This window comes from Mobula birostris, chromosome 4 (assembly GCF_030028105.1).
Source record: "Mobula birostris isolate sMobBir1 chromosome 4, sMobBir1.hap1, whole genome shotgun sequence".
NCBI classification, from domain to species: domain Eukaryota; kingdom Metazoa; phylum Chordata; class Chondrichthyes; order Myliobatiformes; family Myliobatidae; genus Mobula; species Mobula birostris.
This window is the reverse complement of record NC_092373.1, coordinates 75,452,162-75,468,651: the sequence shown is the minus strand read 5'-3', so window position 1 is coordinate 75,468,651 and position 16,490 is coordinate 75,452,162. Positions and strand designations below refer to the sequence as shown.

The 16,490-nt window shown below is 38.4% G+C and overlaps 1 protein-coding gene across 2 annotated transcripts in view; it reads right to left on the bottom strand.

The window, feature by feature from the left end:
- LOC140196424 (cohesin subunit SA-1) overlaps nucleotides 1-16,490 on the bottom strand; it is a 286,358-nt gene that overhangs the window by 75,682 nt on the left and 194,186 nt on the right. For both annotated transcript variants that reach the window (XM_072255627.1, XM_072255628.1), the window contains exons 2-3: nucleotides 6,298-6,482; nucleotides 2,404-2,509 (exon numbers count right to left, since the gene is read on the bottom strand). In XM_072255627.1, coding sequence (XP_072111728.1) covers nucleotides 2,404-2,509; nucleotides 6,298-6,326 — 135 coding nt within the window. In that variant the 5' untranslated portion in view covers nucleotides 6,327-6,482. The remainder of the gene's footprint in view (nucleotides 1-2,403; nucleotides 2,510-6,297; nucleotides 6,483-16,490) is intronic.

Below are 16,490 nucleotides of genomic sequence, written 5' to 3'. Positions count from 1 at the left end.
AAGCAAAAATGGGAAACAGATTTGAATATTAATATTGATGAAACAAATTGGTCAAGACTCTGTCTTGACAGTATGACAAATACAATAAATTTTCGACTTAGATTAGTACAATATAATTTTTTACACCAATTATATATTACACCACAAAAAATAAATAGATTAAATTCAAATCTATCTGATAAATGCTTTCAGTGTAATCAAGAAATTGGTACTTTTTTACATTCTACTTGGTCTTGTTTTAAAATTCAACCCTTTTGGATAAATTTAAGAGTCTTATTGGAACAAATTACTGGAACTCAACTTCCACATAACCTCGTATTATTTCTATTAGGTGATATTGAAGGGATAAAACCGAAACTTAAATTGAATAAATATCAGAAAGAATTTATAAAAATTGCATTGGCAGTAGCTAAGAAGACTATAGCAGTTACTTGGAAATCTGATTTGTATTTAAGTATGGATCGTTGGAATAATGAAATGACTAGTTCTATTCCACTCGAAAAAGTTACTTATAATTTAAGAGATAAATATGTAACATTTTTGAATATTTGGCGCCCTTATTTACAAAAGATAGGATGGCATATTTAAGTGCTCCGATAAAGACCTTGGTCCCTTGGGGAAAGTAACGAACAATTATACCAAATTTATTTTGAATCCCATGGAGCATGTGGAAACCTTCCAACACCCAGGCGGTTCTTTTCTTTTTTCTCTCTTTCTTTCTTTTTAGGTAGGACTATATATATGGGGGGGGAGGGTAGATTTTATCTTTTCATGTATTCTTTTTGAAAACTCAATAAAAATTATATTAAAAAAAAAGAAATAGGCCTATATGATGCTGGTTTTAAAGGACCTCTATCTTTTTTTGGCAATACTATTACAATCGCTGTCGAGAAAGATTCTGGAAGTTTATGTGTTTTTTCCGCTTGACGTATTAACTCCATAAAAGGAGAAATTAATAAATCTTTAAACTTTTTTTATAAAATTCAGGCGGAAAACCATCCTCTCCTGGAGATTTATTACTTTGAAGTGATCCTAAAGCTTCTTCAACCTCTTTTAATGTAAAAGGCATATCTCATCCCTTCTGTTCTTCCGAATTCAATTTTGGAAGTTATTTGTGATAAAAATCTTTCTATCTCATTAACATCATTTTGTGATTCCGACTGATATAATTCAGAGTAGAAACTTTTGAAGGTTTCATTAATTTTGAAAGGTTTATAGAAATTAATGAATTTATAAAAATCGCATTGGCAGTAGCCAAGAAGGCTATAGCAGTTACTTGGAAATCGGATTCGTATTTAAGTATGGATCATTGGAATAATGAAATTTTTAGCTATATTCCACTTGAAGAAATTACTTCTAATTTAAGAAATAAATATGATACATTTTTGAATATTTGGCGCCCTTTATTTACAAAAGATAGGTTGGCATATCTAGGTGCTCCGATGATAAAGGTGCTGGTCCTTCGGGAAAGTAACAAATAAATATATTAAATTTATTTCGAATCCCATGGAGCATGGGGAGACCTTCCAATATCCAGGCAGTCTTTCTTTCTTTCTTTTTCCTTTTCTTTTCTTTCTTTCAGGTAGGGGTATATATCGGGGGGAGAAGGGTTAAGGGAAGGGGGAGGGTAGATATTAGTATTTCATGTAATCAAGTTTGAAAACTCAATAAAAATTATATTAAAAAAATTAGTATACCTGCTTCAACCATTTCCTCTGGAAGCTCACTCTACATACACATCAAACTTGGTGTTTAAAAAAAGCCCTCATGTTCCTATAAAATCTTCCCCTTCTCACCTTAATCATATGGTCTCTAGTTCTTGATTCCTCAACTCTGGGGAAAAAACAGTGCATTTGCCTATCTAATCCTCCCATGATCTATGTACCTTCACAAGATCATTTATCAGTCTCTGATGCTCTAGGAATAAAGTCCAACCTCTTCTAATAACTCAGTCCTTCAAGTCCTGGCAATATCCTTATAACTTTTTCAATATTTCAGGTCCTTTGTCAGATACATACAATCTATTATACTGATACTGTAATGAACCAGGATGTTAACGATAAGTGAACTATCTGTTAAGTAGATGGAATGGGGAAAACAACTGCAATGTAAATACAAAGTGTGTTCAGGATAAGTGAACTGTTAAGTAGATGGAATGAGAATAACAACTGCAATGTAAATACAAAGTGACATTCAATAAATGAAGACACATTTAGTGAAGCTTATCTAAAGTATGGTGCTTCATTTTCGTGTGTAACTTGCTGTATCTTTATACAAAACTGCATGAAATTTGTATTCTAATATTCAGAATTTTCCACTTTGGTCTGGACTTGCTATTTATGCATAACACACTAACATGCTGCTTTCAAGACTCAATAATTTCAAGATTTAAAAATTTCATACCGGTGGCCTGCCAGGGCCACGAGCTCTGCGTTTCCGTGCTTTCACTTCTGGGTCATCGAATTCACCGGTAACATCAGAATGAATGGTTGTTTCATTTGCTGACTCCCTGAAAAGATTAAAAAACAAATTTAAAGTTAAAAAAACAAAGTAATGCTAAAATTATTGTTTAATTTCTTCCATAATCTCACAAACAAAAATCAAAATTATTAGCAACAGGGAAAATTTTTTTCAGATTAAAAACATGCTTTTTGGAATTAAGCACAGATTTATTATACAGAGCAGACATTTGAAACTCAAGAGCTACTGCAAGCATATTGTCTCATATCTTTTTATGTAGCTACCATACAAAATAAAATGTGACTTGAAAATGCAAAACACAGTTGGACGATGACCAAAACATAGTAATTGCCACAATATTTTGAATTCTCAGATATAAAATTACTGCAAAGATAAAAGGTCAAAAAACAGGAAATGTTACTTATTTATTTCCAGATTCATCTTATGCTGAACTTAAGCAAAAATTGAATAATGAAAAAACTGCAATTAAGATTCCCCTGAAGAACCCTATAACAAGAAATAATGTTGAAAATGAAGCAATAAAACAATGGAAGAAACATGACCAAATAATATCAATGCAAAAAATAGTTACAAGCTTCTTCTTTTCTTACTCTGGCATCAATACAGTTAGCCTACTTTCAACTTTTTTTTCAGGAATGAAATTGAAATTTTCAGAAAAAAATTGCCAGAGAAACAATCAATTCACTGAATACATTAAAGCAAGATGACATACTCAAGTGAATTCCCTTGGTATGCATAAGCACAATATGCTCATTTTACAATTTCAAACATCATACTTAATTATTCTCCTCACTTGATGAAGGAGCCATAAAAAAATTTTCACGAAGTATTAAAAGAAAGAAGGGTCAGGAGAACTACTTCGGTTCCTTCTTTAATCAAAATGGGAGAGAGAAAAAGAGGACAATTAGTTCAACATGTCACTGAAAAATGTTAGGGGCTCTAACTGAAGACATTATAGTGTGGCACTTAGAAAAGTTATTGGCAATCATTCAAGGTCAAGATGGTTTTGTTAAAACTAAAATCATGCTTCACCAATATAGGAGTCCTATGAAGTCATAATGTGTGATAAGGTATACTTCTCAAAAGGAAGGCAATGGAATAACATGTTGAGGTTTTTGAAAGACACTTAATAATGGTGTGCTATATCAACGTTTTTCACAGAACTTAAAAGCTCATTTTGTAAAAGGCAACGTATTACAATGGGTGAAAGATCGACCAATCATCAGAAAGCAAAATCCATAAGTGTCTTGTATAGCATTGGTGTCTTTTTTTTTAAAAAAGGAAAGTTGTTAATACGTTAGGACAAGATATGCTTGCATTTGCTGAAGTTTAGAAAAGTGTGAAAGAGACTTGCTCGAGACCCTGCTCAGGCTTGACAGGGTAGACAGGTGTCCCCCGCTTTTCAAATGTTTGCTTTACGAAACCTCACTGTTATGAAAGACCTATATTAGTACCCTGTTTTCGCTTTCAGAAGGTGTTTTCACTGTTACAAAAAAAAATTCAGTGTGCGATAAAAAATCAGCGCGCAATAAAAGGCAGAGCGCGCCCTGAGCAGCCGCTCTCCCCTGGATTGGGAACTGCTTTGCTTTAACACGTGCCTGTGAGCAGCCGTTTGCAAGATGAGTTCTATGGTATCGGAAGAGCCTGAAAGAGCTCGTAAGGGTGTTACACTTACGGTAAAACTAGACATAATTAAGCGTTTTGATCGTGGTGAACGAAGTAAGGACAACGTGAGTTTGGCTTGTGGAAGCTGACGAACATGATGTTGAAGCGGTTTTGGCATCCCATGACCAAGATCTGACAGATGAACAGCTGATGCAATTGGAAGAAAAAAGGATAACAATCGAAACCGAATGAGTAATGATAAAGTACGACTTTAATTTTGAAAGGGTACGTCTGTTTAGGGGATATTTGCAGGATGGTTTGAGTCCTTATTAAAGAACTGTGTGATAGAAAAATGCGCGAGGCTCAGCAGTCAAGCAAGCCTTCCACACCAGCCACAGCAGGCGAACCTCGACCTTCGACATTGAGGCGGGCAGAGACAGAAGAAGATGAGCTTCCTGCTCTAATGGAAAGAGACAACGAGATGGCACACCAGTGTCCCACCACCCCAACCCCCCGGCCACGGACAGATACCGATTTGCGGAGAATGCAACGGTAGCCGGGACGCACACAGCACCGCTTTAAGAAAAAAGCCGAAATAAGCATGCTAATTAATTAGGTGCCACCTACACGTAATTGTCGGCCCAGATCAGAGATGATGCAATCGGAAATCGGCACTGATCTGGGCCGACAATTACGTGTCGGGCGGCACCTAATTAATTAGTTTGTTTATTTCGGCTTTTTTCTTAAAGATGTGCTGTGTGCCTCCCGGCTACCGCTGGACCCCTGCGTGCTTCGTGGCAATGTATCGCTCGGCGGCCTGGAGGGTGGGGGCCACTGCACCACCCAATCTGCGACGACTCAGTCTAACACACCACCATCCGTGTGCTCAGCAAGCTATCTTCCCGATTCCTGTAACTGATACTACACTGTACATACATTATTTCTACTTTATATAGGCGGTGTACTTTTACGTGTTATTTGGTATGATTTGGCAGCTTCATAGCTTAAAGGTTACTAGACAGAGTGTCCTTGCCAACAGCGCTTGTGTGAGATTTTTGTTGTGGAGAACAGTTCAGTAATGATTGTGGAAAAGTATTTCTACTTTATATAGGCTATGTATTTATCATATCATTCCTGCTTTTACTATATGTTACTGTTATTTTAGGTTTTATGTGTTATTTGGCATGATTTGGTAAGTTATGTTTGGGTCTGCGAACACTCAGAAAATTTTCCCATATAAATAAATGGTAATTACTTCTTTGCTTTATGACATTTTGGCTTACAAACCATTTCATAAGAACGCTCTACCTTCGGATGGTGGGGGAAACCTGTATGTGGAATGGTCATTTCCTTTGGTTGTTAAATCAAGGGCCAGGGCTCACTGTTTTAAAATAAGCAATTTCCCATTCAACTTAGATGAGACTATTTTTTCCACAATGAATTGAGACTTTTGAATGCTCTTCCTCAAAGGCCAGTGGAAAAGGATTTTTGAACACTTTAAGGCAAAGGCAGATAAGGTGCTTCATAATGGATGAAAAAATTTACCACCAGTAAGCCAGAAGGTTTTAATGGCGCTGCAGACCATTGAACCAAATAGAACCAAATGATATTATTCTGTATGTAACATTATCTTAGTAATTTTCTCAATACCTTCTGGGTCAGTACAAGGTGATCCAAATAACTAGACACACTGTAAATATCATACCCAGCATCTGAACATCAAAAAGCAAAGATTTTGCACCCAACTCAAGTTAAATTGTACTTTGCATTTAACATGCAATACAATGCAACTGAAGATGTATTATTTGTTTAAAAATATGCAGAATAGAAAAAAATCAAAGCAACACTTGTAAGAACAATTCTGTTTAAGAGTCAGATTGGTCAAAGTTGATACAAATGACCACACTTGCTAATTATATGTACCAGCATTAATTTTAAAAATGGAATATATCAACTTGCTTTTATAACTATATTGTTGCAACATTTTGGATGGTTATAAAATCTGAAATATTAAGCATGTGACAACAACCTGCAGGAAATTTTGGTGGCAACTTGTAGAAAACTAAATTTATTAAGATTTGTTACAGGAAGTATTCTAATTTGTAATATTTTCCCTCAACTTTCAGGAAACATTATCGACCTCCTTTGTTTCCTGATCAGATATCCTTACAATATCTGCTTCAAAATTCTGTACATCCACTACGTACTTACTGTAACACTGGGATTTCTGGAGTGATCATCTCTTCAACACCGTTGCTGTACACAAAGCTGGGCTGGAGTTCTGAATTTTTTTCCTCTTGTTTTTGTGCAATCTTTCAATTAACTGGATTATGTGGAAAGTATTTTCCCCGTTCTTTACTTGCTTGGTCTTTATGAAAGACATATTTGGGCAAAATCTAAAAAACAAGTGAAGTGAGAGGTGTTAGAAAACCATACTTGAAAAGATTTTCCTTTTCACAATTGCCAATCTCCAAACAGTAAATGACAGTTCTGTACTTTTTAACTCAGTCTACTCCTACATCTTGAAAGTTTCAGAGATGGCCCATTACAGTTCTACTGTACCAATCCAAATTTATCAGATTATTACATAGCAACTCTTGCCTTATGACATTAAAAATATTCCATTTGTCTAATCTATCCCTTCCCCAATACTATAAGCTAAATTAGCTTCTCTTTTTCTGAGGCACAGACACAGCACCTTCAGCCCAACTCATCCATACTGACCAAGATGCCCCTCTACGTTGGTCCAATTTGCCCCATTTGACCCATACTCCTCTAAAAACTTTCCTATCCATGTACTTGTCCAAATGTCTTTTAGATGTTGTTGACATATCTGCCTCAACTAGTTCCCCTAACCTTTCATTCCATATATAGCCCACCTTCTATGTGAAAAAGCTGGCTCTCAGGACCCTATTAATTCCTCTCCCCACTTATCTTTAACCTATCCCCTCTTCAACCCTGGGAAAAGGACTGTGTACATTCATCCTAAGCCCCTCATGATTGTCTTCATGTCTTTTAGGCCTCCTCTGTCTCCTATGCTCCAGGGAATATTGTCCTAGCCTCCTCAACCTCTCCCTATAACCCAATCCCTGAGGTCCTGACATCATCTATTTGCACTCTTTCTAAATCCACGGCATTGCTCCTAACAAGGGAATAAATGCAATATTCAAAATCCAGTCCCACCAAATCTTGCACAACTCTAACATAACATCCAAACTTCAATACTCAATGCCCTCACTAATGAGGGTCATCCATTGCCCTGTCTACCTGTGACTCCATTTTCAGAGGACTGAACATTTATATTCGTAAGTCCCCCTCTGGCTGTCAGTACTCCCCAGAGCCCTGTTTACTATAAAAGTCCTACCCTGATTTGACACGCCAAACAGAAATATTTCTCATTTATTAGAATAAAACAAAATCTGCCATTCCTCGTCCCACTTACTCAGCTGATTAAGATCCCCTGCAATATTGACAACCTTCTTTACTGTCCACGACACCACCTCTTTTTGTATTATCAGCAAACTAATTGGGACATTCGCAAATCGTCGATTTCAATGACAAACTGACACATGGCACACAACTTGTCACAGGCCACCAGACTGAAACATTAATGTTCATCCATCAGCTATTGCTTTATACCATCAAGTCCATCCAGTATCCAGTTAGCTAACTCTCCTTTGATCCCATGTAACCTTCCTGAGTCGCCAAGTGGAATCTTAAAGACTTTACTTGATTATGTTTACTGTCTTCCTTCATCGACCTTTTAGATTACTTCAGATTCATGAGATATCATCTCCCACACACAAAGCTATACTAACCATCCCTAATCAACCAGTTTTTTTTTTGACATGTGCATGCCTTATCCCTCAAGGCCCTTTCCAATAACTTACCTACCACAGGTTTACTGTTCTATGGTTCCCTGACAATTCACCAGTCCAGTATCAGTGAAGTCCCAAGCATGCAAATTATTAAAGTTGTAATAAGGACTACAGTGTTATTAAAAGATTAGCTTTACTTGTCACATTAAAGCATAGTGAAATGCACTTTTTGTTGCATTAATGATCAACACAGTCCAAGGATTATACTAGAGGCAAACAGCAAATGTTGTCACATTTCTGATGCCAACATTGCATGCCTGCAACCGACTAACCCTAACTATACATCTTTGGAATATGGGAGGAAACCCACATAGTCACGGAGAGAACATACAAACTCCTTATAAACAGCAGCGGGAACCAAACCCTGACTGATGATCGTTGGTGCTGTAAAGTAACTGTGCTAACCGCTATGCTACTGTGCTGTCTTACAAAAATTACTATCTATTTGTAACATGTATGGTGATATTAAAAGTTGAAATTGACAAAGAATCAAATACAATTAACAAAAATTTAACCAGATTCCCCTTAACTGAAAGTCCTTGTATGCTTACATTTCATTACACAGATAAATTTATTTTGTAAGATTATCCTCTTTTAATTGAACACTTTTTAAAATTGACATCTGAGTTTCTTTTATACTTTATCCACTGTATGCCAACTTTTGCATAGTTAAAGCAATCACAGGGGAAAAGAGACACCCACAGGAATAATTCTGTACTGCACACTCTAATATTTGTCTTCACTTCTTCAGATTTAATTGATTTTGAATAATGTTTCCCTCTGTATGACCACTAAGTACAGAATTAAATTTCCTTGTAAGACATACATAATGTAATATGGACTTCGTTTAACAACTGGAAATTAGATTAAGATTAATTGAGAACTATTTTCTAACTTATCAAAAGAAAAACAGTTTTTACATGACAAGTTCTATCCACAAATATCATGTGGAACATACTTCAATAATGTAAAGCATCTAACGTGTGGATTTGGGAGAAGTAGCAAACTGATCATGCAGTATGATCTTTTCTTTCTCGATCTGACTTCAATTTTTGTATCTCCACCAGGGGCAGTATTATCCACAATCTTAAAATGATAAAAGCATTAACCCCATCAATTACTTCTTTCAAACATAATGCTCAAACACCAATTATTCAAAATGGAACAAAACATTAATAATATGAATTATTTTTTTTCATTAGGGTACCATTACAACTAAAAGCTTTGGTAACTCGAGAAAATTAATACAAAAATAAATTCAATTCTGTTCAATGATCAGGTATTAATGAACCCATCACAGCCACTGCAATTTTAATAATTTACAACATATTTATTTAAACATTCAACATCCATATACAGTAGCTCTATAGTCTACTAAAAAGTACATAAACTAACTTTTTTGCCTGCCACTAGATGGCTGCATTGCAGGTAAGCTAGTGTAAGGTTAGCTGGGATCTAACAGCTGTGATGAACTCAAACGTTGCAAAATCACAGCCCGCAGCCTCTAATTCCTGTAACTTAGACTGGTATGCATATTGTTTCTCAGACACAGTGTGCAGCATGTTACCAGCAGAGGGTTCTGCTGGATAATATGAACAATCTCACTCACAGATCATCAAGATTCAAGTCAGAGCTGCAATAGGCATCACAACTCAACAAAAGGAAATGTGTTAATTCAGAATCTTCGAAGTCAGCATTTCTTAGATTACATCTTTAGACATGATTTCCTGGCAGACTGGCTTGAATCTAACTTAGAAATTTGGCAGATGACATTTTGCACTGGTTCACTTTCCTGGATGTTTTTTTGGGCTTCTGAATGGTTCGGCATTCTTGCATGTTCCCCGGACAACAGAAATTCTCAGCTAATTGTTGAACTGACAAGCTTGACAACACAGTTGTAAACTGCAGTCAGTCATTCATGCCACATCAAGCAAAATAGCAGTATTACCCAACCCCCAACCTGTGAGCAATATCGTCAGAGAACTGAAAAAGTCAATACAGTATGACAATCTTTATTACTAAATCAATGACAATTATCCTGCATGTTTTAAATAAAAACAAATAATTTTTTGAAAGCTTTCAAGTACAAAATAACTGATTACCTATATTTGGCTAGAGATTCCTACCAAATACTGCACAGTAAATACATCTAGAACTGCTGACTTGTACTTTACTACAGTTTATTGACTGAAGAAGCATGTGGGAGCCCACATTTGTTAACTGATTCATGCTGTCATTTACTATGCACAAAAGCTGAAAACTTGTTACAGAAACATAGCTTTCCTGGCAAAACTGTAAATTTATCGACTGGGCGTTTGCCAGCTTAGATCTAACACATGTTTAATCATTTCAATGGAGTGCAATGGTGAGGAGGCAGATATGCATGTTGTATTTTTGAAGCAACTGAGTTAATTCAGTATCCAGAGGCCGTAAGAAATTATGGAGTTACGGAGGCAGCTCAGCACATCACAAAAACCAGCCTCCTCTTCATGGACTCTGCAGTGCTTCTCACAGCCTCAGTAAAGCAGCTAACCTAACCAAGGATCCCGCCCACCTTGGACATTCTCACTTCTACCCCTCACACTGAGCAGCAGATACAAACCACATACCACCAGGCTCAAGGATAGTTTCTATCCCGCTATTATAAAACTACTAAAAAGTCCCCTAGTACTACAAAATAGAATCTTGACCTCACAGTCTACGTCGTCATTGCCTTGTATGTTACTGCGTGTCTGACTAAATTGTTATTATTTTCCCCTGTGCTACCTCAATATTCTGATATGACAGAATGACTGTATGGATGACACACAGTTTTTCCCTGTACCTGACGATAAGCCAATTTATTAATTTCTAATTTAAGTTTTCCATTTAGCCATTTGATTGAATTGTTATTTATTTATTGGTTGGAAGATTTAGAAATACAGTGCAGAACAAGCCTGTCCGGCCCAATGAGCCACACGCCCAGCAATCCACCTAATTAATCCTAGCCTCATCACAGGACAATTTACAATGACCGATTAACCTAAGGCTACATCCACACTACGCCAGATAATTTTGAAAGCGAAGCCTTTTCTCTTTGTTTTGACCCTCCGTCCACACTGAACTGGCGTTTTCATCCTCTGAAAACGGAGATTTTCGAAAACACTCTCCAGAGTGTGTAAATTTGAAAACGATTGTTTCGCGTTGTAGTGTGTACGGGGTAAACGGAGAGATTTTAAAACGTTGTCATGACAACTCCACAACAACAATGCCTTTTCGGGTTCTGCTTGGGACTGCGCAAGCACTGCCGGACAGGGCTGTTCTTGGTTCTTGATCCTCCAAAATATTCAGCATGGAATTTAAACTTGAGGTGGCTTTCAAGCTGGTCCCCTCAGTTTCTCTGTTTGCATCCTCTGTTCTTCCGTCCGTACCCTCCGGATCCCAGTCTGCGGTGGTCGTACCATCGATCTCCTGTACCCCGGGGTCTCCAGGCTGGCACTGTCGCTGACTGACCACCGCTGTTATAACACGCAGTCGGTGTGAAGGGCGTGAGAGTTAAATTGTAAAGTGAGCTTTTTTGACTAGATCCCCTAAATTGATTTGATTGAGTCTATCTTTAAAAATATTAATGTTGGAAATACTGTGCAGGTCTGGCGGCAGAAGATTCCACTCTCTTGTTGATTTTGGGTAGAGGACGGCTTCAGGCTTGTGTTGTTTACTTTATTGTCTACATGAATAGTTTGTTTGGAATTAAACATCTCCACTGCTTTGTTGACTTTGTAGTCGTTTGTAACACGCAGAAACAGCTCGACCTCATTGTCTGTCTAAACGGAGAAGTCCGGTCTGATTTTTCCAACGGAGGTTTTCTTTGTATTCCTCGAAGACATTGTTGAAAACTTTCTTTCGCTGTTGTTGTTGGTACTCTAGTTTTATTCTATGGAAGTACCACAACGCCGCCGCGGAAACGTAAATATTATACCATTTTTTCTTCACTTGTTTTCTGTAGATGTCTTTGCGTATGCCAAAGTAGGAGTAGATTCGCCCAAATATCCGTTTTGGTGTGGACAGAGATACTCTGAAAAACGCCTAGTGTGGACGCCTGTTGTTTTCACTCGAAACTGCCGTTTTCAAAATTATCTGGCGTAGTGTGGACGTAGCCTAAGACATTGGGTAGAAACTGGAACACCTGGAGAAAATACACACAGTCACGGAAAGAATACAGAAAGTCATTACAGACTGCAGTGAAAATGAACTCTGAATTTTGACACCCTGGGCTATAATGGCATCATGCTAACTGCTACGCTACCATGGTGCCCCAATTTTTTTTTTATAAGATAATTGACTATTAAGTTTTTGAATATTTGTGAATATTAGACATCCAGAGAAGTGCTTGGCAGCCATTCAGTCTGAGGATAAAATTTCACCTGCTGTCAAAAGTATTCCTGATTGCCAAGCTCCTGGCTCCTCTGCAACTCACTCCATCACGTTGAGACCAGCTTCTTTGATAAAGTTTACACGAGTGGATCGGCTCAAAGTCACAGCTGGTTTAGTGTGTACATAAGCAGCAAACCTCATCCCGACTGAGGAAATTTTAAGCTATTACTTTAATCTTTCCTAATTGCTGCTCCTTTGACACTGCACACAAGTAGTAATAATAGCAAATTTTTCTACATTGAAAGTACACTACTGTATTACTGCATATAGCATTTGTAATTAACATAGTTAAGAGATTGGGGAGCCATGAAATTTATCCCCAGTTGCAGCCATTGACATTTGCAGCTCACTCAGTGACTGCTGGTGTCACAGTGACCTTTCTTGCAAGTGCTACTCTTCTCTAACTAAGTTTAAAGGAGAACTTGACCTAAGCAGTGTGGCTGCGGTTTCATATTTTTCCAATTTTTCCAAAATGGACTGTACTGAGCTCCGAGGGATGTTCAGTATCTTTGAAATGGTCGGGGACACTTCACCAGATTTGTGCCTCTTTAACACCATTTCACTGACCTGTCTTAAATGTTCTTTTGGGTTAGAGTTAGGTAATCTCTGTTGAAAATCTATCATACATTTTAGACCATACAGAAGAGAGAGGGGTTACTTATTCTTATGAATTCATTGAAAGCAGCTGATCCTCTAATCCTTTACATCAACAAATTGGGTGATTTAGTAAGGCAATATACAGTATTGCTCCTGAGGAAAGCTAGTTTAGTAATTACAAAGGGGATGAATATTTTTTCGGCCTCACAATTTTGAGTTTTTTAATTCTTAGTAAACTGTTGACAGGTTTTGGAATTTTTCTTTTGATTTGACATGATTCGCAGCGTTTTAAAGATTAGCTCAAAAGATTCTGACTTCGATATATTTTTAATTTAGAAAATGAGACAATAAAATGTGAAAGTAGTTGTGGGGACTGAATACCTTTTCAAGGCACTGTAAGATTAAGAAAGGGTTACAAAGAAACTTCCTTAATTTTCAATTTAAAAAGACAAAGAAATTTTTCTATCAAACTCTTGATTATGGAAAACTCCCATAAATTTTAGATTAGATTAGATTAGATTAGATTAGATTATGAGGATACTCGGTCCTCGTTTATTGTCGTTTAGAAATGCATGCATTCAGAAATGATACAATGTTCCTCCAGAGTGATATCACAAAAAAAAAATAGGACAAACCAAAGACTAACACTGACAAGACCACATAATTATAACATATAGCTATAGCAGTGCAAAGCAATACCATAATTTGATAAAGAACAGACCATGGGAACGGTAAAAAAAAGTCTCAAAGTTCCGATCGACTCCCGATAGTTCCCGATAGCAGGTGGCAGAAGGGAGAAACTCTCTCTGCCATAAACCTCCAGGCACCGACAACTGTCGATGCATTGGAAGCACCCAACCACAGTCGACTCTGAGTCCGTCTGAAAACTTCGAGCCTCCGACCGGCCCTTCGACACCGAGCACCATCTCTGCCGAGCACTTTGACCCCATCCCAGTCGCCGAGCAACAAGCAAAGCTGAGGATTCGAGGCCTTCCCCTCCGGAGATTCTGGATCACACAGTAACAGCGGCAATGAAAAAGGCATTTCAGAAGTTTCACCAGATGTTCCTCTGTTCTCTCACGTCTGTCTCCATCAAATCAGGATTGTGCACAGCACCCTACTTGACAGATTACAGATATCATTCACCGGAGTGGCCACCCAAGCTGCGTCGCGCCGCCATCTTATCCTTCTCCACCCTTAAATCAAATTTAATGATTACAATCAATAAAACTAACTACAACTAGGAAATCTCAAAGTCAACTTCACAGCATCACATCTACAAGATAGTACAACAGATGCCTTATCCTGGTTTGAACATCCCAGATTATAAAACTGTAAGAAATAAGAGCAGAATTAGGCCATTCAGACCATCTCATCTGCTCTGCCATTCCATCATGGCTGATCCCAGATCCCAGATTCCAATCAACCCCATACACATGCCTTCTCACCATATCCTGTGATGCCCTGACCGAGCAGGAAATGATCAACTTCTATCTTAAATATATCCATGGACTTGGCCTCCACCACAGTCTGTGGCAGAGCATTCCACAGATCCACTATTCTCCAGCTAAAAACAATCCTCCTTACCTCTGTTCTAAAAGGTCACCCCTCAGTTCCACAGCCTTGTGATCGTCAACTCATTGGAAACATCTGCGTACTTCAGCCTCAGAGATGACAACGGTGTAGGGTGCTTCGGCGGCTCTCCTCAGGGGCTCAGTGCTGGCGACATCGAACTGAACATAAAAAAGATTTGGCTCACCTGAGAGAGAGGCAGCGATGCTGGCAGCACCACTGCGCTTAGCTTTGAAATCTGCGATGGTGTGCAGACCTTGCCATAAGCTGTGTATGTTGTTGGTGGAGAGTTGTATCTGGATCTTGTTCCTGTATTATCTTTTCACTGCCTTGATGACTTTGCGTAGATCATGGCTGCATTTCTTGAGTTCCTGTTGGTTACTGGCAATGTAAGCTCTGTCTCATGCGATAAGTGCTGCTCGAATGGAACTGTTGATCCAGGGTTTTTGGTTTGGATAGACCCTGACCGATTTCTGGGGGACAACATCCTCGATGCACTTCCAGATGAAGCTTGTGACCTCATCTATGAATTCGGAGATATCCTCTTCATGAAAGACATTCCAGTTGATGTCATCAAAGCAGTCCTGTAGCATGGAGACCAATTGGTTGGATCAACAATGGATGGTCTTAACTATGGCCGCCTCTTGTTTCAGCTTCTGCCTGTACATCGGCAGAAACAAGATGGAAGAGTGATCCGACTTTCCAAACAGTGGACGAAGAAGTTTCTTGTAAGCGTTGCGGAAGGGAGAGTAGCAGTGGTCGAGTATGCTATCCCCTTGACCTTGTCCGCCAGGAACAGGGAGAACCCAGAGGGCTCGATGACGCGATCCGGTATCTCCTCCATCAGCCAGGTCTCCATGAAACACAAAATGTCACATTTCTTTGTTTCCCGCTAGTAGGAGACTCTGGCTCTCAATTTGTACGTACAGCTTGTTGTTCAGGAACTGAACGTTAGCCAGGAGTATGCTAGGGAGCAGCAGTCAATTAGCACACCGTCTCAGCCTCACCAGGATGCCAGCCCTTCTCCCTCGGCTCTGGCGCTGCTTCTGAGGTAGCAGCAGTGTAATAAATGATCCTTCCATGGATCACATAAGCAGGGATTCCCAGTGTAGAAAAGACAGCACGTTGTGGGTAAATGCCATCTTCCCGATGTTCAGAAGAGTCAACCTATCATATCTGATGTGACTATCAGCTTCTTGAACAAGAAATGTGAAGGAACTTGCAGAAATTAGCAGTACACTGTAAAGTTGATACGAAGCTTGTAACATGGCTGCCGTACGTGGCACCATCTTGATGTGCTTCCTCTGACCTCTCTCATTAACAAGGTGTTTTCACCCATGGAACTGCTGATCACTGCAGTTTCTGTTTTTTGCACCTTGCTCTATAAACTCTAGAGACTGTTGTGAATGAAAATCCCACCAGAGCAGCAGTTTCTGAGATTCTCAAATCACCCTGTCTGGCATTAGAAATCACTCTATGGTCAAAGTAACTTAGATCACATTTCTTCTCCCATTCTAATGTTTGGTCTGAACGACAAGTGAACCTCTTGACCATGTCTGCATGCTTTTACGCAGTAAGTTGCCACCACATGATTGGGTCATTAGATATTTGCATTGACAGGGTGTACAAGTGTACCTAATAAAGTGGCTTCTGAGTGTAAATCCTTCTATTTAACAGGACAAGAAAAACTGCTAACAATATTATTCTGAATCTGTTGAATCTCTTCTAGACAGAAATGCCATACAAAATACTAAACATAAGAAATAGTGACAAAAATTCATACAAAATTCTGAAAGGGTTTAGTGTGGCTGTAGTTAAAGAATCTATGAGTCTCAGTGTCAAAAAAAGGGACAGGCCATTGAGGACTGAAATTAGTTATTTGGAATTTTCTTCCCCAGAGGGCTGTGGAGACAAAGTAATTTATTGCATTATGACAGCGGTCCC